Below are 23,040 nucleotides of genomic sequence, written 5' to 3'. Positions count from 1 at the left end.
ACTACTGTTTCATAACAGAGCATATGAGGCTAGTAATAACACCAGCACCGCTTGCTAAATAGAGGTATTTAAAGCCTGTGTTCAGTAAGGGTAAAACAAATCACGTGAATTTATAATTACTGTGATTTAATATTATTTTCACCAAACATGCATGTTTTAACTATAAATATCTTCTGTAATTTTCTTTTTTATTATGTCAAAATAAAGGCGATTAGGCTAAAAATGTGCAGCAGCACACGGAGGAGGAGGAGGAAGCAGAGCTGGGCTTGCTTCAGGAGGTATCACTGCTGCACTTCAATCTCCAACTGCATCTCACACAACACACACACCGGCCAGCAACTGCTAACAACACAATACTGATCTTTAACTTTCCTTTCCCTTTCTGAGAATGAATGCACATTTAGATTCTTTACTATACATTTTCCCCAAACACCAATCTCTCATTGGCTTCACGATCCTGCATAATGTGCATACAAATAAATAATGTGCATACAAACTCAAAGGTCACGGCTGCTTCCTCTACTGTTTACAACCTCTTTTGCAGGGTCCCCCAAATCACATCATTCAAGTTACTTATAATGTCCAAACATGTAAACACAAGAGCCATCTGGGAGAAGAAGAGTTGTGTTCCCATATGCCACATTAGTGAGTTCAACATACGAAGGGGGGGGAGGGGTTACACTTTCCAATGCCTCATCCTCCGGATACTGCTCCAGATTTGTGCACTGCCATCTCTCCCCTTCCCCGCCAGCTCCACCTTTGTTCACTGTACCCTTCCCTCCCAGCTCTGTGCAGCACCCACCCGCCACACACCCCCATACGTGCATAGTCCCCGTACCTCACCTATGCCCCCTTCCCGCCTCAGCGCTTCTGGCCCTTGGGCCTCGTCTCACCTCTGAGCTTGTGGCCCCAGCTCTCCCCCAGCCCTGTCCCCCAACCGCAGCAATAGCCCCAACCCTTCCCCTCCATCGCCCCTCCATACCAAGCGCCCCCAGGCCCCGGCCCTCTCGCACTCACCGAGCTTGCCGCGGGACTCCTCCAGCTTCTGGATCTGGTTCTCCAGGAAGAGCACGGCCACCCCGAACGTCAGCACCGCCAGCAGCTGCAACTTGGGCGGCAGCATAATCCTGAGCAGCCCCATGAGCAGCAGCAGCAGCGCCGCCCGCCCGGGATCACGACATAACGTGGGGCCCGGCCGGAGAGGCCGAGGGGAGCCTCAGCCGGGCCGCAGGGACGCAGCGCGCGAGGGTGGCAGTGAGCGCGCACGGAGGGACACACACGGCTCTCACATCCCTCCAGAGGCCCCCCGCGCCAGCCCGCCCCTCACTAGCCCCACTCCGCGGCCGCCAGCCCGCGCCCCTCCCCCCGCCTGCGTGCGCTGCTCAGCAACCGAACGCCCAACCGCACACACGCCCACCAAACCCCACCATTGACTAGCAAAACACACGCTCTGCCCACGGCCCCTCCACCATTGGGCGGCATCTCCAGCGTCCCACCCTCTCCCCTATCCCATTGGCCGATCATCCAATACACCGCCCACCAATGCTCCACCCCCAATAAAATAGTTGCACTGACCTGACGCCCCTCCCACACGCGTTCCTTCTCCATTGGATACCTATTCTGAAGTCCAGCCCACATATCTATATATTATTGGACATTGGCACCGCGGCAATCAACAAAATCGCAGCGCCATTGGTCAATCTGGTTGCCCATCTTCAGGATGTAGGGCTGTGCGCTGTTGAGCTGTAGATTATAAGAAGAAAAAGGACCCCTGTGGGGTTACTATGTTGGTGCCTGAGTTAAATTCCGAAACGATACCTCCAGCTACATTCTAAATCCCTTCCCTGGATAGGGCCAGGTAGCTCCGCTTCAGATTCTCTACATAAAGAGCCCTTGCCTCGGCGCTGTAAGGGTCCTACTCGTACATTTGGCTTCCTTCGCCGTAGGCAGCGAAGGGTCACCCTACGAGGGTGGGGTCTTGAGAGCCGCCTCCGGCGGCGGCGCCGACAGAGCAGCATCGCACTAAAATGGCGGCGGTTACAGGATTAACGGCTCCGGGGCTCTGGCCCCTTTGGTTCCTGGCGGTGCTGCAGGCGGTGAGGGCAGCTTCCCATCTGGTTGGGCTCGAGGGAGGGGGCTGCCGTGGGTGCCCCTCCCTAGGGAGACTAAAGCCCATAGGGGCTGGCGGGCAGCGAGATGCCGGCTGGGGCGGGGGCAGCGGCAGCGAGTGACAGAGAGACGTGGCCTAGCGGCTGGGGTGGCTCTTTTCATGCTCGTCTCTTCTCCCATAACTGACACCCGCACGTTCCCGTTCCCCTCCCCCACTCTCTGTTCTTTCGCCCTGCCCCCGCTTGTGCCGGCCAGACAGCGGCGGTGCTGATTGCCCCGCCCGAGGGGAGGGCTTGGTCCTGCACTGGCTGGCGCCCGTGGTGGCTACACTTGAGGAGGGTGGGTGGTTCTGATGTGGGTTGGAAAGGTAGAGTCTCTCCTCTCCGGGCTACCCTCTCGGCTCTGACCTGGGTTGACTATAACTAAAAAGTTGCTGCTCTGGAGGCTGAGCGGTAAGTCGGGAAATGAGTTTGCTGGTCTTCTCCTTCCAACTGGATGTTGTCCCCAGGCATCCCTAACCCGACACCGTACCGTAGTATTAGTTAGAGCTTGGCGCACTCAGTACCAAGAGCAAGGTATGGTTTGGCTTTGGAAAAGGGCTGTGTGGTTGCCCCTTTCGGCTCATGGTTTATGGATGTTGTGAGGAGAATATTGTGTTGCTGCTGCCCTTGCTATATCTGATCTGCAAGACTTCTCCCTTTTCATAGTGTTGATAAGCAGTGATGGCTTAAATTACCGAAAAACCCCCAAAAAATGTAGTTTCCCCATCTGCCTGTGCATGAAAAATGTAGGATTGTATTGAATCCAATATTTATCCTTTTTTACTGAGCTGCAAAACACACAGCTACTGAAAATACCATAGGAAGAAAATTAGAGGGAATGTTATGGAATCATAGGACTGGAAGGGACCTCAAGAGTTCATCTAGTCCAGTCCCCTGTGCTCATGGTGCAGGACTAAGTATTATCTAGACCAGAAGTTCCCAAACTGTGGGGCATGCCCCCCTAAGGTGACATGGAGGAATGTTGGGGGGGCGGATGCAGCGGAGGCCTGGGCCAGCCCCCATGCAGGTGGTGAGGGAGTTCCTTCACCACCTCATCTCTGCTCCAGGCCTGAGGCCCCAACTTCTTGCGCCACCCACACCACCAGCTGGGGCCCCCTCCTCATGGAGCTTCAGCCCTGCCCCAGCTTGGGGAGGGGGGGAAGCACCTGAGGTAAAAAGTTTGGGGACCACTGATCTAACCTGCTTTAATAATCTCCAATGATGGAGATTCCACAGCCTCCCTAGGCAATTTATACCTTTTAACACAGGAGTTCTCAAACTGGAGGTTGTGAGGTTACTATATTGGAGTTTGCAAACTGTCAGCCTCCACCCCAACCTAGCTTTGCCTCCAGCATTTATAATGGTATTAAATATATTAAAGTGTTTTTCATTGATAAGGGGGGGGTCACACTCAGAGGTTTGAGAACCACTGTTTTAATGTGTTCTTTCTCCCATTGAAAAATGAAAATATTGAGGAGTAATAATACTTAATGCATCAATCATTGCCAAGTCTCATTTTGGGTTCATTATGTTCTCTGCCTTTTTTTTCTTCTAAGCGTTTGTTTTATTTCTCTTCCTATTGCTCCCTTCACTCATCTGAATGCTGTAATCATACTGTAATGGGCTGAACTGTCCATGGTAAAAGCTGTGTGGGGCCAGAATGTTTTCCCACAGCTGAAGTGTGTTGTTCGACCATGCGCGCACGCACACATCTGAACTTGTATGCAAGAACAGCTGTACTGGGGCCTGCTTTGGAGCAGGAAAGCAAAGTAGGCTTCCAGAAACTGCTCACTGCTACATCCTCAGCAGCACATATGCTACAACTCTCCATTGCAGCTCTACAGTGCTACACGAGTTTAAGTGATTTACCTAAACTGAAAAAGCAAATTAGTTGTAGAGTCAAGAGTAGAACCCAAGAGTCCCAACTAGCTATTAAACAGCATTCCCTTCCCACAACTGCAAATAATTTATTTGAAATGCTAAAATATGTAATGATTGTTTATTCACTTTCAGATATCTGTGTATGGGGCGCAGTTCTCATCAGAAGCATGCAGAGAACTAGGCTTTTCCAGTAACTTGCTATGTAGTTCTTGCAACCTTCTTGGACAATTTAGTTTGAATCAACTAGATCCATTCTGCAGGGAGTGTTGCCAAGAAGAAGCTCAGTTTGAAACCAGAAAGGTAAGTTTAAAGCAAACCTTCACAATGCTTTCTGAAACTTTTAAAATAAGCTTCCTAGGCTTGTATAAATACTCTAATTAGAACCTCATTTAAGTCATAGGGAAATACAGCTATTTCAGGACAGTCCAATATAGAGAGGATCTGAATTTGAAGGTTTGGCACAGGTCAGCTTCTGAGATAATGCTCAGGTATGAGTGCGACCACCTTTTGTTTTTCTACAGTAGCCCTTCTGGTCAGTCAGGTACTTCTAACTAGCTCTGGTGGGAACCCTGTTCAGCTTTGGTTAACTGGAAGAATGATTGGGATTTGAGCAGAGAAGGGACAAAATGAAGGCTAGGAAGAATTGTTCTTTTGTTTTTGGCAGCAGCTATTATTGCTGTAATGACCTAAGTATTAAAGGAAACTAAAGAATTTTTTTACATTTTATTTTAATCTCCATAGTTTGCAAACCAGAGCAGTTTGAAAATAACTTTAATCAATAATTATAATTATATCCAGAATTGATAGATACCAAGTATACATCACATTAGTAAACCTAATGATTTCAGTGTTACTAAATTCCAGAAATAATTTCAGATTTCATTCCTCTGGTTCTGAGAGAGCAAGAAATTAATTTGCTTTCTTTTTACTTTGTGCCAGTATATCAAAAATGTCAGCACGTTTCTGGGAATTACTATAGCTGGTAAGCCAACAGAGAGAGCATAAGTATAAAACACTTCCTGGACTGGGTCCACACAGAAGTAACTCTCAGTTCAGTCTGACAGATTGATCTCCTTTGTTATTTAAAAAAAAAAAAAAATCTGTGTGTGACTTCACCCTACTGGTGCAGTGAAAGATTTAATGTTTGTAAATCCAGTACGAGATCCTTAGAAGTGTGCTACCATAAAAAAGGTATCTTACATGAAGAATGATCTATTACAGTAGATAGCAAACTGCCGAGGACCACTCAGTATGTGTAAGCTTTAAGGAGTCCAGCCTCTTTACATGCTTTATTTTTGTGAGAATTTCTTGCTATTCTGCTCTTGCTCTCACTTTATATCTGTGCTAGCAACACTGAAGGAAGACATGCTGACAGTCAGTTGCAATTCACTAAAATCCAGCTGTCGGCATTTCACAAGATAATTCTAGGAAGTTTCACGTGACTGGAAAAACAGACATAGAAATATTAAATAAGCAGCTGATGTAGGAAAAACTGTGGTGATGGTATAGGCACAAATTGCATGATAACACCAGAGCAGGTCAAACTTACTGACCCTCCAAGCTGTATACGACAATCTTCAGAAGTTCAAGAGCTGGGGCACGCCTGCTGGGGCTCGGGGCTTCAGCCCTGCTCTTGCTGACACCCCGAACCCCAGCAAGCACACCCTGCAGGGCTGAAGCCACAGGACCCACCTCCCAGTTGGGTAGAAGACCTTACCCCACCACCCTGCTGCAAGGCAGAGGTCCTGAGCTCTCTCCCCACCCCCCAAAGTCTGGTAGGTGAAGAATTGGGGGTGGGAGGCTATGAGGGGCTTCGCCAGCCACACTTTAGCTGTAAAAGAGCATACAAACCAGGACTTGCTTTTTGTGTTAAGGTTGTGGGAGAGGGAGAACAAATGTAAAAACATTGAGTTAACAGGAATCAGTTATAACAGGTGACTGATGCAAGGCCCCCCAGTATTCACATCCTACACACTATTATAATAATCTTTGTACAGAATATGCCTTATGAGTTATGTTTTTGGCAGACTTCAAAGGTGCTTGATATTAAATCTAAAAACCTTAATGTTGTGTTTTATAACTTCAGTTTCCAGTCCCTTGAATGCTTCCCTTCTCAACCATAGCATTACGTTGATATATGTTTTAGCTTAATTTTCTATGTACTAGTGGGACAAGATCATCGAAGGAGGGAGGAAAACTATATATGCAAATATTCTCTTCCACCCAGTACTAGCTTAAAGTTCTCTCACGGTGCACCATCCATCTGAAGCATATGAAGTGAAGATTTAAAGTGGCAACTGATGGTGGTAGTAGAATAACTAAAACATGATGAGAAGATTTTCATATCTGAAGTGTTGTAAGAGAGAGGTATAATTTGTGAAGTAGTTAAAGAGGTGGCAGTATGCCAGTGCCATACCAATTAACAATCAACTTGGTGCTAGTGAGGTTGTGCTAGAGGAGAAGCTGCTCCCTTCCAACTGTGTTAAAGGACAATTAATAAAAGAATTCCTGGACAGACACTCAAAGTGTTTAAAATCTTCCTGGACACTTCACTTTAGAGTGACATTGCAAGACCTTGGATTTGAAGATAATTTGCCTTGATGCCAGGTTCATTAGTCTTGAAGCTGAAGTTTTGGCAGTATGGCAAGCTGCTTAAGATGATAGTTTGATGTTAGTATAGTTAGTTCTTTCATTGGAAAAAACTGATTCTTCTATTCAATGATTTAGAGAGGTTGCACCTCTTCAATTCCCAAACTAAGTATTAGATACATGAGCCTCTTTGAAGGCCCATCCTGTGTCAGGGACAACTGCAAGGTCCCTCCATCATTTTGTGCTGAGTTTATTTGTTCTGTGATTATTTTAGCTTTATCTACAATATGTAAATGTCTGTCTTTGGTTATTTTTTCCTGTCATAAAAATGAAAAACATTCACACAGCTATTAAATAAAACATGTGTCAGATATATTTAAATAAAGGGGATCCGAAGACTTGTAAAGGACAAACTATCTAGACAGAGAATTCAAAGTGGAAAATCCAGCATCTTCCTTTCCTGTGGCTAGGGAACAGTTGAGTGAGAACATGAAAATAAGGAGGAGACTTAGCAGTCATCAGCAGCTAGTTAATTTCAACATAATGTGAGAAAGGGTTCAGCGAATGCAGTAGAAGATGTGTATTAGATTTCAAGAAGTCTAAGTATGGGGACTTGAAAAAAAATCTAATATTGTACAGTTAGAGAAATTATTGAAGTGCCTTAGTATGAAAGCTGGAAAATCTGAAGACAGTTAAGGTAAAAGACTATGGTTCCTTTGGGAATGAAAGAGAATGTCAATAAAAGAGGCTGATGTAGTTCAAAAAGGACTGCTCAAAGATGAAGTTAAAATACTATGCATCATGTTTACTCCAAGAATGTTCTACAACAAATTCAAAATATGCAAGTCAGTTAGCTATGCTACTTGATATCTGAACAGATCTTGTTCACAATAATGCATTTCAGTGCTCGGGGCTGGAATAAAAAAAGAACTAAACACACACCCAGAGATAGAACCTGAAGAAATACAAGAATCCTGCAGTGGGGCGGAAGCAGTCCTTGACTGGTATTAAGGATCTGTATTTAAAACATTGTATTACCTTTTCTCCATAAGTGAGATTTTTCAAAAACTCGACCATGGACTTCAGTATAAGCAGGAGTTAGACCTCTGAGGAAAGGGGGACTGGGCATGCTGAGAAAAGATGACCAAGGGGTGTGGGGGGGGGGAAACCTGATACGTCTTCAAATATGTTAAGGGCTGTTTTACAGAGGACAGTGATCAATTGTTCTCCATTTCTGCTGAAGGTAGGGTGAATAGTAAAGGGCTTAATGTGCAGCAAGAGAGATTTAGGTTAGCTATTACGGAAAACTTTACTAAGAATAAGCACTCAAATAGGCTTCCCTAGGAGGTTGTGAAATGTTATTGGAGGTCTTTAAGAAGAGGTTAGACACCTGTCAGATGTTATACCTGGTCTTGCTGCAGCACAGGTGGCCAGTCTAAATGACCTCCCGAGAGTTCCTTTCAGCCCTCCATTTCTAGGATTATATTATTTTAACTAGCTGGGTAGATACAGTTTTTACCAGTGGGAGTAATTTATGATCAATCTGACAATGTACAGTGAAGTTCAGATAGTTATCAGATGAATTCTTAATATTCATGATGCTGAGAGTGGGCCTTCTCACACATACTGCAGAGGTCTTCCAGAACCCTGAGATTGTGTGTTCAGTGTTTTGAAAACTCTCCACTTTAGGAAACAAAACTTGTTATCCTGGACTTCTTTCCTGAGATTTAAAGGTTAAATTAATTGCAAATGGAAACTTGTTGGCTTGAGGCAGTGTTGCCTGCCCTCTTCACTGCTATTTATCATAGTTGAACCCCTGGCTGCTATCAGAGACGGCATACTTGGAGTTGGGGTGGGGAGCGTCAAGAAAATACAACATTGCTCTTTGCAGATGTTGCTGCTGCTTTTATCCACATTTTTCTGAGTTTCGTTAGACTATGTTCAGGTCTCAATTTAAAATGATTATGAATAATTAAGATGTCTTCCTACTTGCAGGCTTTCCAAAAAAGAAATTAACTGAAGGCTATGGAACTAATTAGTATTCCTCTCTCTCTGGCTACAGCACAAGCCAAAAAGGAAAATGCTACTCAGCCTTCTCCCTTTGATGCCTGTACAATGGGATAAGGATTTATGGTTTGTCACACAGATTAACAATATTTTCTCTGAGAAAATACTTGAAGAAATATTGCAGTACAGTCATTGTCTGGTTTAATGTGTATGACCTTGCGTTTTCATCTGACAGTGTTTAAACTGAATTTAATTAGATTAATTTTACGTAAATTCTGGAAAATGCCTGTATTTGCTTTATACTAGTGGAAAAGTTTTGTGCATATTTTTTTTTTTAAACAGGTGGGAAATATTACAAGTGGGAAGAGAAGAATAAGATCATTAGTGGTATATGTTGTGAAAATTAGTAGGAGATACAGGATCCCTGTTGATGTGACTACACCTCTACCCTGATATAATGTGGTCCTTGGGAGACAAAAATCTCACCGTGTTATAGGTGAGACCGCTCCCTGTTCCTTGTTCCCAGACTGCCCCCTCCAAAGACCCCTGTCTCTAATCACCCCCAGGACCCCACCCCCTATCCAACCCCCCTGCTCCCTGTCCCCTGACTGCTCCTACCCCTATCCACACACCCCACCCCCTGACAGGCACTTACCAGCAGTGGCAGGAAGCAGAGCAGCCCAGCCCCAGCCTGCTCCACTCTGCCACCTCCCAGCCGCGACACTCCTCTTCCTGCCATTGGTGAGTGCGGGGAGGTTGGGGAAAGGATGCCCCCCATACTCACCTGCGGTGGGAAGCAGAGTGCCATGGCTGGGAGCTGGCAGAGTGGAGCGGGCTGGGGCCAGGCTGCTCCGTTTCCGCTGCTGCCATTGAGTGCAGGGGGGATCCCTTCCCCCAAACCTCCTCCCCCGAGCGAGACGGCTGGGGCCGGGGCAAGGGAAGCAGAGCGGGCTGCTCCTGGCCCCCACTAATCCCTAGGGCCACTCTGGGACTGTGGGGCCACCAAACGTGCCTCCCCACAGCTCCTGCCTCCCTGACCACCCGACCACCTCTGAGACCCTCGGCCCCTTATCCAGCCCCTTGGCCCCGGCCTGGCCCAACACCCTTAACACGCTGCTCAGAGCAGCATGTCAGAGCTTTACCACATTGTATGTGAACCCATGTTATATGGGGTCGCGTTATATCGGGGTAGAGGTGTACTTTTCAGCTGCAACATTTGATGTTTTTCAGCTCTGACTCTAACCCATCCTATATGCCTACTGAGAGAATGCTGGGGTAATTTTCCAAAGATATATCTTATAGAGGTCAGACCTTGGACACCATTGCACTAGTAAAATCTGTAGCCAAGGTTAAGTTACCCAGTGAAGATCAGTGCACTCTAGTACTCATTTGAAGCTTAATTGTGTAACATCAGTTCTTTGCACTACATAGTCTGTTCACCAACTATAATCAGACTCTGCAAGACCATTTCTCAAGTGTTATAAATGTCACTCCTCTGGGTTATTGTGTTTCCAGTTTGAGAATGCTTTAGATTGGACATAACCACCAAGTTGGATGTTGTAGGCATATGCATCTAGATGTAGCTTAGTCATTCCCTGAGAAAAGACAACTATAATTTCTAACAGTTGGGGGTGATGAGATGCCACCCTACCTGAAGTTAAAGAAATCTTAATTTTTACATTCAAGTGTCCAGTGAATCATCTTAACTTTCTTGTACTAAAGGGCATATGTTTAAGAAAATTCTCCAATCTACACAATACTAGTATTTTGTATAGCATTTTATTTCTAGAGATATGCAAAAATAAAACATTTTACATTGATTTTCTTAATTACATCTAACAAGCTAACACAGTGTGAAAACTTGTTTCAATATTCATAGTCATGTATTCCACAATAATTGCTCTATAGAAACACAGCCTGGAGGTTAATTTGGGCAGTGAACAATTTCTTCATTTAGAATGTAGTGTTTAAGAAAACCATATTTGCTTGTATAACTATTTTTAAGAGTAATAAAATTTTATACTGGGACATGCTGAAAATGTGTGTTGTAGAATTAGAGGGATTTCTGAAGCTGTTCAGCTCTTTGTGGTAATTCATTTCTTAGGCCTTCCAATTTTGGGTTCTGATGTTGCAAAGGCTTATTTATGTATGTATTTAAACTTACAGCTGGTGAAATTCTAGCTCCATCCAAGACATTGGGAGTGAGGGGAGTAGAGCAGATCAGTAGTCACAGTGACTTCATAGAGACTACAGTGTGTAAAGTTAAGCATGTTCACAAGTCTTTGGAGGCTCAAGGCTTTACAGTGTATGTCAAGAGTTTCCATTTCAGTAAAGCTATTCAACAGGATATGCTGTATATTCAAAGGGAAATAGAAATGATATGAGGTACTACTTGATAGCTTTCTTTCACCAGAGAAATCTTTTTATATTGATTTACTCTGCCACAGGTTTCTTGCTTGGGTTTTGTGGCAAGTTCATTAAAGAAATGACACTGGTAGGGTTCTGTACTCATTTTGAGTATCCTTCTGTCCTTTCTTACTCAGTCTGCTGCCTTGTTGAAGAAACTGTCAAATCATGTTTCTGATTTGAAGCTGGCTCATTAAGTACCAATTTGATAAAGCCCATGAGACTAGGTCAGAATGACCTAATGATTAATCAAGGAAGCGCTAGTACTAGTTGCATTTACAAATTGGATAAGAAAATAGACTGACTTTTCCACTTATTTCATATCTAATGCTGGATTTTTTTACTATGGTTATAAGATACAGCATCATGTTGTAGTGATCTTTTAAAGATCACTTATATATATACACACTTCAGAAGGTTTTATCCTGTTAAACTCATGTGTAAAACCATTGCTTGGAACGGCACAGCCTGGATTTGCCAGGGTTTTAAAGCTCAATCTGAAGAGAAGACTAACCCAATTTGATAGTGGTGGAAGGAGTGAAAAGTCTCTTCTGATTTTTAAATCTGTCACATTTTCAACTGAGTGGCATAGTATCATAAAAAGACTGGCTTCAAAATAGCTACAGCATTTGCTTTGTAAATGAACTCCCATTATAAGCATCAGTTCCCAAAGATTTAGTATAACACTGAAAAGTTCTTTAACGGTGATGCAGTTGGTAATACAGTTTAACCCAGAAGCGAATATTTACAGTCTTGTAAAAACCATTAAATTAATTTTCATTAGACAGCACCAGAAAGTCTCAGTGATTTCTGATGACTTGCTCACTCCAGCAAAAGAAGTTCTAAAACAAATGTTTGCCTGAAATCCTTTTACATGTACTTATCTTTTTATTTTAAGACAGCCTTACTAATATTTACTCACAGTGAGCTTCCATTGCCAAAGCCAGGACAATAGCTGAAGAACTTTTAAAGAAATCCCAACCTGAACTACCATTGAGGAAATATTCAAGATCCTTGATAAATTCATAATGGATGGAAGGTCTTAACTTGGTTCTGTGTGGGTGTGACAGGGTGCTGGCTAGGAAACCCTGAGCCAGACCTCTGTCATGCGAGCTCCAATCAGGAAAGGGGAATTGTAGCTGGCTGAGTAAGCCTAGGCCTAAGTGGCAGATAGGGAACAGCTGCCGGCCTCCTTAGCAGTCCCTGAGGCTATGAGGCTGATGCTGTCTGTAGCTACAAGGTAGTAGGAATTTATACTATAAATAAAGAGCACGGGTGAGTGCACCAAAGCAGAAATCTCTGGCTGGTTTGTGGGCGCAGAAGATAGGCTTGCCTGGGCTCTGTTACAGTGGGGCTCTGAAAGATGGGGAAGCAGCCATGACCATAAAGAACAGTGAGGCTGCAGCATGAATAAAGAGTGGTACTAGCAGCAATTTTGCATGATTAATTGCTGAGTTTTGGTGTGGAAGTTGCAACCTGAAGTACAAAGTCCTCACCACTCTTATTAAAATTGTTTATAAAATCCCAAGCAGTTAACGTTTTCACTTGCTGTGCAAACAGATAGGCTCTGAACTTCTGTTTCACAGAGAAGTCAGGTGGTTGTCACATGGGAAATTGTTACAATGGTCTTTGAATTTTGTGCAATCAGAACTTTCCTCCTCTGAAAAAGAGACTTGCAGATTGCATGTATAATGTGGACTTCTTGACTAAGTTAGCTTACCTGATGGACATATTTGATCAACTGAATGCTCTGAACCTAACATTTCAAGGTAGGAATACAAATGAATATGTCAGACTTCTTTAAAAAATGGACTGACAGTGATCAGAATGCTATTAAAGACTAAATATAAAGTGGATTGTATTCCCATTTTTGATTACTTTCCTGGAGTTGAACACACATCTCCAGATACAGAGGGAGTTGAAACCCATTCTCAGTAAAAGTTTACTCCATTCCAACCTTAAGTAACTTGGCTCAAGAAACTATCAAAATTGTCACGCTAAAGACCAATTTTTCAAATATAAAACCAGGAGTTCTGTTACATGAGAGTATGAAGAATTCAGTGACGCACTGTAAAAGTGCTGTTTCCATTTGCTTCGTTACCTCTGAGAATTCAGGTTTTCAGCCATGATTTCTGTGAAAACTAAATAGAAAAAAATTAAACTCTGAAAACAACTTACATCTGGCACTATCAGATTCAACCAAATGTTGTACAGCTATGCAATTTGGAACAGACCCATTCTCACTGAAATCTTAGGCTGTCCCCAAACATGCCAAAAAAATTCATGTTTTAAAACCCATATTGGATAATTAAACTTATATGTAGCTGAAAAAAAGTTGCAGTGAGTTGGTTTAAAAACTACTTAATTGTGGGGAGCCACAAACTTCTAAAATATCTAAGGGAAATGCAGTACTAAAGTTTGGGAACCATAGTTCTGAAGAAAGCAGCAATGTGTTGTGTGGAGCAGCACTTCCATTATTCTAAATAATCATCAAATATGAATGACTGCAAGTTGTGGCACAAGAACAGTAAAATTTTCCAAAAGCATAAATGTCTTCACCATAGGGAGTTCATAAGCTTACAACTCAGCACCTGGATTTTAAATTGCATTGTACGGCACTTGGACTGTACACTCTGAGCTGCCAATAATATGGGCAAAGGAATAGTTAGAAAAATATAGGTTAGTGATGTATTGGTATATTTAGCCATTTGAACTGAGAATATCGAGAAATTCAACATCAGCTTTTTCACCCTCATACTGCTTAATGCAGTGGTTCTCAAACTTCTGTACTGGTGACCCCTTTCACATAGCAAGCCTCTGAGTGTGGACCCCCAGCCCCCATAAATTAAAAACACAATGTATTTATCGCCATTATAAATGCTGGCGGCAAAACGGGTCTTGGGGTGGAGGCGGACAGCTCGTGACCCCTCCCCCATGTAATAACCTTGCGACCCCCTGAGGGATCCTGACCCCCAGTTTGAAAACCACTGGCTTAATGTAATAGTGCAAGAGGTTAAAAATGTGTAAATTTGGCACTTGGCCTGTTTTATGTTAGCTAAGAAACTTTAAACTTCACATGCTGTAATGCTTGAAAATTTGTTTTCTACATCTTTAAATTCACCAGTTTGGGTGTTTTATTTCTTCAAAATTCTGTAGCAACATTGAACTATTAGTCCAAAGTATTATTAAAATTGCCTTCTTTGATATGTTAGTCGGCAATCGAGGCTAAAGCATTTCTGAAGTCCTACTTCAGTTAGCTTCCTGCTCATATCCGGTTCTAGGTTCTGCCTGACACTAAAGTAGTTATAGCATTTGTGATTCTGTTATTTGGCTGTTAATTCAGTTAGTTCCTTGTACCAAAACCCTCTTTAAAATTGCAGACAAGCAGAAGGAAACCAGAACAAGATTCAAAAGCACTTCAGATTTAGTGACATTTAGCAAGATGGGGCCAGCCTTCTCTGTTCTTTGTTTCCCACATCTCTCACATTCTGGAGATTGAAGAAACAGAAGTTGAAGCCTCCTTCCCAGTCCATATATAGCACAGCAAGAGATCCTTCATTGGAGTCTTTTGCTTTTTCCTTCCATCAGATGATTTTCCCTGATCAACAGAAGTCTCTGCAGGGTATATCTTCACCAGAGTTAGCAGGATTGATTGGTGCCCAGATGTGAACAGCCACACTGCAAAGTCATACCCAAGTTACTGTTTCTTCACTAGTTATTTAGAAGTTGCAGTAAAACTGAGATTGCATTAAGTTTTTTTGTTTGAATGCAATTGAATTACTTTCAGTATATTTGTCAGTATTGCACTGAGTGGTGAAATAGGGAGCTGCAGAAAGGTAGTAGCAATACAATATACAGAGAAAACAAGTTTTGTTATTTAAATAGCACATACGTTTTTCTGTGTAACAAAGGGCATTCACAAAAATACTATTTAAGGTTGCTTTCATGTATAAATAAAAAAAGAAATGTAAAGTTAAGGATGAAAAGGTTAGGAAATGCCAGAATGAATGTTGCCCAGGAAGCCTTAATTCAGCCCCTTTGTGCATGCACTTTGATACTGCCTTTAATTACATGCAGAAGTGACTGGGGTGAGTTTTGTGTGAGGGCATAGCTGCACTGTAATTAGACACCTGTGGCTGACCCATGCCAACTGATTCAGGCTAAGGGTCTGTTTGTTTATTGTGGTGTAGACATTTGGGCTCAGGCTACAGCCTGAGCTCTGGGACTCTCCCATCTCAGTGTCTTAGAGCCTGAGCTGCAGCCTGAGCCCGAATGTCTACACTGTAATTAAACAGCCCCTTAGCTTAAGTCCCACAAGTCAGAGTCAGTTGACACGGGCGACTGCAGGTTTTTAATTGCAGCATTGACATATCCTAAGTGACTTGACTGACATCACATACGAACATGGTGGCAGAGGCAGGGACAGAATCAAGTCTCCAGGATGGCATTCAACTGCCCTTACAAAGACCATCTTTTCGGTTTGAGCATTGGCCTGCTAAACCCAGGGTTGAGTGTTCAATCCTTGAGGGGGCCATTTAGGGATCTGGGGCAAAAATCTGTCTGGGAATTGGTCCTGCTTTGAGCAGGGGGTTGGACTAGATGATTTCCTTAGGTCCCTTCCAACCCTGATATTCTATTATTCTTCCTACGGTCCCGCTTCATTCACAACAAACGTGCCAACTTCTGCAACAAATTAGGTCCTACAGCCACCCCTTCACTGCACAACCCCAGTTCACCGCCAAAGCAGATTTGAGTGTATTGGGAGTCCTGTGAAGATAACAATCACATAATTAGATTATCATAATGCATACTTACAAGGGGGTCAAATTAAGGTTGTATGGGCAACATTTATTCTAGCATTTCCTAATTTGAGAAACTTGACTTTAGAACCTAACTTTATATTTCCTAATTACGATTTAGTTTGATTAGAGCAACCTTAAACTAATGTAAAACCAAGTTTTGTTTGTGACTATTAAAGATGTTTAGTATTAATACGAGATTCAATTTTAGAATAGCCTCTTAAAGCCCCAGCTTCCTGTAACTGTTCACTTTCTAAATAGACTGTTATGGGTGATGGAAGAAGTAAGGGAGACGAATTTGAACAAAAATTTGAATACTTTCTCTGGGTTGCCTAAAGAATCTACAGTAGAGTAGCTGAATGATTATAGAAAGCATTTTGTGCTTTGAGCTAATTCTACTTTTGAGGGACCTGATTTAATTTAATTTTTAAATTGGGTTTGTTCTCTTAAGTGCTGCAACAAAATAAGGATTATTTTTGTCTAAGTCTAAGCAGCCTGAGTTCTGTTCTTGTCAATATGCCAGAGATTCTAAATACATGGTTTCTAGTGAGACAGTCTCATCTGGCTCATGATGGTGTAAATTGAGTGAAATTGTTAAGAGTTCACTGCAATTACATTAAGTGTAAAATGGGTGTAATAATCGGGCCCACTAAATTGTGCCAGGTGAGTGGAAATACTAGTTTATTTCCAGCCCATCACAAAAAATCCTTTGTGTATGCTATGTCTTGATGCACACTGGTGAAATTCCTTTAGAGGATCAAATTGTGGCTTTACAAAGTTGTAGCCCTCGCTTCCAATACGTTGCATGAGTGGGGGTTTTCACATTGTACTTCCATGTAAAAGGAGTTAAATATTTGTTCAGTTATAAAGTTATCCTACTTTTATTACAGATACAATTTTGAAATTGCCGAATGAGAGCTAAATGGTAATTTACAAAGCTAACAACTGAGTCATGATCTTAATTGCCTACTTAAGGCTGAAAGGTCAAAATAACTCAACTTTCCAACTTTTGTTTTTTAAAAAACACACCTACAGTTTCCATGTGTAGTCCATATATGGAATAAATGTTTGTTTTTAGGGGAGTGCAGGTCAAATTGGGGATAAAGTCAGGTAGCTATGATCTTCCATGTTCTGTCCACTTGAGATGATAAAGGAGATGCCTTTAATAAAAATTGTGCAGATGTTCAAACTGATCAGGCACACAGAGTTCTTCAACTTTGATTCCCATTAAATGAAGTTCAAATATATATACCCTTGATTGTCTGGGCTCATTAATGGGATTTAGGTGCCCCACTAGGCTCTGTTGGCATGGCTCCTAGATTGGAGTGGAGGGAAGAGGTTAAATAAATGGTACTCTTCCCAAGCCCACCCACTCACTATAATTCTTAGTAATATGATCCCCTCTCTCTGCTTTAATACTTTAATCAGTAGTGGAATAGGCAATGTTGACAAAAGATATGTCTAGATTAGGAAGAGAGATTGGGGCTAGGTAATCTGTTTTTAGGGCAGACAAGTTTACCACCTTTTAGGTGGATGAGATCAACCCAAGGTAGATCTCAATCAGCTAAATCAAGGTTCAGAGATGCTAATTTGTGTCTGTAGTAGGTAGAAAGTGGTGACTGACCTTGACCTCTTTGTCTAATCTAGACATAGTGGTGGAACATTTGTCTACATTAGGAAACAGAGGTTGAGGAGCAGAGGGAATCGAGGATAGAAAGCAAGGTTTAAAAAAATTGTGAATCTGCATCTACAGTAGAGAATAGGATGCAGTCAGCTAACTCTTAACCTAACCTTGTCGTCTTTTCATAATCCAGACATACTCTTAAAGTATTACTGTTAACATCTGAATGAATACCCAGTTAAATGAATGTGAACAGTCATACCTTAATGTTTTATTTGACTCTGCAAACAAGTACACAACTGCTTGTTTACATTTGTTAACATTTTCAAGGTTCTTAGCAGTCATGCTAGACCCTTTTTTTTTAACCAAAGAGATCCTGGAGAATAAGGAGGTAGTTTTGTGGGCTGTGCTGGCCCTCCTGGGATGAGGGACGTTAAAAGTTATTTAGACAATGGATTCTAATGTTAATACTGCAAAATTGATAGTTTTCCCGTACTATGCCAATTTACTTCAATTACATTAACTGAACTTCGTGAACAGAACCAGTTGTTATTTTATACTAATTTTCAGGGATGACTAGCACATAGACCTATGGGGTGGGGGTGTGCCAACATTTATTAGTTACATATCTGTAGGGTTTGTTTTTTTTTTGTTTTGGCAAGTAATGTTTAACAGACATCCATCTATATCCTCTAGTTTTCTACTTTAAGAAAAATCTAGCTCTTAATTGCAACATAGACTTAACATTTGTCTTTCATCCATAAGTCTCAAACATCCATAGAGGTAGGCAAGTAGCACTAGCCCCACTTTTACCACTAGAGAAAGATTGTGACTTGTCCATCCTAACACTGAGTCAGTAGCAGAGGTGACAGTAGAACCCAGGGTTCCAGTATGATTTTCTATCTACTTAAACATGCTTCCCTTTGGCTCTCACCTCCAACAGGTGTCCAGTCTTTCAGGGAATGTTGACATGGACATCATCCCTATTTTTAGTAATGAATAGGGCCCTACCAACTTCACTCTCCATTGTGGTCAATTTCACAGCCAAAAAGTTTTTTAATTGGTCAATTTCATGATTTTAGATGTTTACATCTGACATTTCACAGTCTTGTAACCATGGGAGTCATGACCCAAAATGAGATCCTGGGGGGTTGCAAAGTTGTTATAGAAGGGGTCCCAAGATTTCAACTGTCACTTCTGTGCTGCCTTCAGAGCTCCCTGCAGCTAGAGGAGGTTCCCAGAGATGGAGGTGGGTAGGATCTCCCCTATGCTGCTGTGGGTTCCTAGCTGCTAGTCCACGCCAGGGACAGATTAAGGCAGGCACCCCTGGCCAATTTGGGGCTCCCCTGGAAAAAATAGGTGCCCCAGCCCCAGAAGAAACCCCAGGGTGGAAGCCCTGAGCGGGTCACTCCGAGCCCAGGCTGCCCCAGCTGGGAGGTGGAAGCCTTGAGCTCAGCACCTAGAGCCACAGCAGAGAGAAAAGGGGCGGAGGGAGGGGAGGAGGAGGAGAATGGAAGCCTGGAGCCCAGCTCCCAGGCTGCTGCAGCGCAGAAGTGAGGCTGTTCCACCCTCATTTCTGTGCTGCCTCTGGAGGTGGATCTGAGCTCACTACAAGGAGCAGGCATACAGGACGACGACAACTCCTGTCCCTCCCCAGCGTGTGGAGACTAGCAGCTAGGAGCCTGGGCTCCACGCAGCAGGGGAGATCAGATTTCATGGTCCGTAACATGTTTTTCACAGCCATAAAATTGGTATGGCTCTAATAATGAAACTTGGTTTCCACCACTGGGACAATGATACCCTTCATTCTATCTGAGAAATATGAAAAAAAATTATCTTGAAAATCAGAGGTTCTGCTTTGGGAAGGGGCTGTTCTAGGGACCTTCAAGACCATCATAATCCAATGGAATTTCTGGTCCTGTGTAGCATAGGGTCTTCCCTTACCTGTTTCACTGAATAAGACCTCAGTCCAAAGCTGTTGCTGTCTGCCAGAGAGGGATGGGGCCTCTGTTAGAACTGTGTAAGGCAGCCAGTTGGTCTTTCATGTACACATTTTTTGAAGTATTACAGATAAGATGAAGCTAAACTCTGCAGCAAGGCCCACTAGTTTTTTAGTAAGTCTAAAGAAATGCATTGATTAAATATGAAGATGTGTAATACAATCAGGACCGTGTTAACTTACTTTTTAATATTCAATTTTACACTGTCCCTAAACTTTCAGTATGCTTCAAACTTTTGTAGTCACAAAGCATAACTACACTGCATACGTTGTTAGGCATGCTGAAGATTTTGGCAACAGGTTAGCAAAGAGTTGGGTGCTTGGGCACTCAAGAACTAGATGTTTCTGCTAAAATGAGGAGCAGTGTTTGTCTGACAGTCGTCATTAGCCCTGAGAAGTATAAATTGCCCTCATTTATCTTAAGGATGTTAACTGGTATACATTTTCTGTGTTTGGGATGCTCTTTCAAAATCAAAGGCTAGAATTTAAACTTAAAAAAATGAAAGTTTAGATTCTGCAGCAGAGTTCTGCTACAAGGGTTGATTTGCAAATTCCTCTGAATACACATGGCCATGAAGACAGGAACACCACCAGACAACAATGCCTTTTGATCATCTGACCTTTACATTCTTAGCTCTCATTTAGAGCCTGACTTCTCTCCCCCCCACACCCCTAACCCCTGGGTGAGCTTTGAATGAGAGTGGTTTTTGTCACCAGATTTAGTCTGATGCCAAGTTAGGAATTATGCAGAAATGGACTTTTGGCTCTCTCATTTACAGAGCAATAATTCATAATACCCCTTGGAACAAGGTTCTCCTATTACTTCCTTGTATTCTACTGATTCCTGTAAACTTTGTGTGTCTCGGGAAGATTAGGATAATTTTGGCAACATGCATAACCTAATCTGTTTAAATGACCTCCTCCAGAAAGAGAGGACAATGTATGATTGTTAAATCAATTACCCTAGTTCTTTGTCCATATGTTGCAGTATCTTCAAATTAAGAAGAATTATTGCTGTCATACTAAAGGATTTCAAATGTCATTGTGGAAAAAACAATAAAAAAAGAATTAGAAAAAGAACCTGATTTAGAATTCCAATTTCATATAAGGCAGTGTCAGTCAATTTGGTTTGTGAAGAGATGGTTTGTGAATTATTTTACTAGATTATACATTTGTAACTGAGGCAACTGGAAATTGTCAACACGCTCTCGTATTATTTGTTACTTCTCTTTTGGTAAAGTTCAGGATTCTTATTACCAGTACTTTTAAAACATTTTTTGTCAAGGTCTTTAAACCAGTGAGTGCAACAGATAGGCAAATGCCACAGCAATTTTTGATTTCAGAAGTCATTTTGGTTTTTTAAAAAAGTGGTATCCATCTTTAAGTACCCAGATAATCTGATGTTAGTTGACTATTGTATCTCAACAATCCATCTTATGTTTTTAAAAATATCACTATAGTGTTACAAACAACCATAAAATAAGCTATGTCTGAGTTAGATGTTGGTCTAAACAAGATCATGCCAGCTCAGTATCTGGATAGAAAACTTGCATGGAAATCATAGGTACTATAGAAAGTAATGTTGGCAATACGAAATGCTCTAAGGGCTTGGCTACACTTACAAATTTGCAGCGCTGCAGCAGGGTGTGAAAACACACCCTCTCCAGCGCTGCAAATTGCGGCGCTGCAAAGCGCCAGGCGCTCCCAGCGCTGTCCGTTATTCCCCACAGGGAGGTGGAGTACGGACAGCGCTGGGAGAGCTCTGTCCCAGCGCTGGCGCTTTGACTACACTTAGCGCTTCAAAGCGCTGCCGCGGCAGCGCTTTGAAGTGCAAGTGTAGCCATAGCCTTAGTTAGCATTGATCTAAACCCATAGCAAGATGATGGGGGGTGATCTGTGCTAGTTGAGGTGCTATATTTCATATGAGAGCAGAAATTCTATTCAGTTCACTAGAGATTCTATGGTAGTTTTTCTAATTCAGATGTAAGCTCCGTCAGAGGCCCTGTCTATACTGTCAAGTTTCTGTGCAGTAAAGCAGCTTTCTACGCTTTAACTCCTGAGGTGTACATGCTGCCAAGCCACTTAGTGCACAGAAACTGCGCAATTGCAGTGCTGTAGAAAAACCACCCCGCTGAGAGGCATGCAGCTTTCTGTGCTGGGGCTAGAGTGCTGCGGTGCCAGTGTAACAGTTGGAGAGAGGAGGCTGTCTAGTCCCAGCTGCGCTCCAGCAATAGGAATTATTACAGACAGATTTCATGATGAATGAGCGAAAGGGGCCATGACCGGGACACACTGCAGTGCAGGGTCAAAGTGAAGGCGCTACAGAATGCCTGCCACAAGGTGCAGGAGGCAAACCGCCGCTCCAGTGTTGCGCCCACGAGCTGCCAGTTCTACAAAGAGCTGGACCTGATACTCGGCGGCGACCCCAACTCCACTGCGAAGAACACTGTGGATACTTCGGTGGCTCACGTGCCAGTCAAGAGTGGACTGAGCCAGGAGGAGGAAATCTTGGATGAGGATGTGGAGGGGGAGGGAGGACCCAGAGGCAGAGGATGACTTGTAGGTCAGAGATGCATGCATCCAGGAGCTCTTTCCTACCCCAGAGGAGGCTAGGCAGTCACAGCTGTCGGATCTTGGCAAAGCGCAAACAGGAGAGGAGGCCCCTGGTACGTGGATTTGATTTTGGGAATCGCTGAAGCGAGTTGTTGGGGGCAGGAGGGTTGCAGAAAGGTTTGTGTCTCACCACATGCCTAATCTGAGCAGTGGAACAGGCTGCTGATTGACTCCCTCACGTCACAGGAATTTGCCTCAGATCTTCAGGAAACTCTCATGGAGATACTGGGCAATCCGCTGCTGCAGGTTCTTTGGCAGAGCTGCTTTGTTTCTTGCCCCATTAATGGTAACTTTCCCATGCCACTGTGCTGTCACATAGGGGAGGGGAGACACCACTGCTGCACACAGGCAAGCTGCATAGGGACCAGGGCAGAAGCCACAGTCTTGGAGAAGACCCTCCCTTGATTCCCTGCTCACCCTTGGCAGTGCGATAGCTTCTATAATGATTATCAGGCCCCCCCTACAGTACTGGCTCTCCGTAAGAGCCACATGCCCAGTGTACAGCAGGGTCCAGGAAGAGTGATTTACCTTGCCCATGCAGCTACTCACCATTTTGGGGGTCTTGTGGTTCGTGTGCTTGCCTGGGGTCAGCCAGTTAGTGTGACAAGTATGAGAATACTGGCTGTGTTTTAAATCACTGAATCAGTGGTCTGTGTGTTGCAAACAAGATTGCTTCTGTAAAATATTACGTTTAAACTTCCGAGATGATTTTGGGAGCCCAGCCTCCCTCTTTATCGGCGTCTGAACGGCTGCGCAGAATAAAAAAGCGGCCAAGGAGAACTAAGGAGGACTTTCTGCGTGATGTTATGATGCACTCCATGGCTGAGAAACAGGAATTGGAGTGGTGGGACAGTGAGAAGAGGGACTGAAAGGAGAAGGTGGCATGCCAGAATGAAGCCACGCAGCAGCTCTTAAATACCCCTATTTAAATGTTACGGAGCACCAAGCAGACACGCTGTAGTGTGATGCTAGCAC

At 43.2% G+C, this 23,040-nt stretch overlaps 2 protein-coding genes across 3 annotated transcripts in view; one reads left to right on the top strand and one right to left on the bottom strand.

The window, feature by feature from the left end:
• HS2ST1 (heparan sulfate 2-O-sulfotransferase 1) overlaps positions 1 to 1,337 on the bottom strand; it is a 165,676-nt gene extending 164,339 nt beyond the window's left edge. The window contains exon 1 of the mRNA XM_045026723.1: positions 1,018 to 1,337. Coding sequence (XP_044882658.1) covers positions 1,018 to 1,141 — 124 coding nt within the window. The 5' untranslated portion in view covers positions 1,142 to 1,337. The remainder of the gene's footprint in view (positions 1 to 1,017) is intronic.
• Positions 1,338 to 1,920: 583 nt separating this feature from the next.
• SELENOF (selenoprotein F) overlaps positions 1,921 to 23,040 on the top strand; it is a 40,711-nt gene continuing 19,591 nt past the window's right edge. The window contains exons 1-2 of one of the 2 annotated variants that reach the window (XM_045026725.1): positions 1,921 to 2,096; positions 4,164 to 4,331. In XM_045026725.1, the coding sequence (XP_044882660.1) occupies positions 2,028 to 2,096; positions 4,164 to 4,331 (237 nt within the window). In that variant the 5' untranslated portion in view covers positions 1,921 to 2,027. The remainder of the gene's footprint in view (positions 2,097 to 4,163; positions 4,332 to 23,040) is intronic. The other variant, XM_045026724.1, reaches the window with a different exon arrangement.

This window comes from Mauremys mutica, chromosome 8 (genome assembly GCF_020497125.1).
Source record: "Mauremys mutica isolate MM-2020 ecotype Southern chromosome 8, ASM2049712v1, whole genome shotgun sequence".
NCBI classification, from domain to species: Eukaryota; Metazoa; Chordata; order Testudines; family Geoemydidae; genus Mauremys; species Mauremys mutica.
The sequence above is the reverse complement of the archived record's forward strand: the minus strand, read 5'-3'. Positions and strand labels throughout refer to the sequence as shown.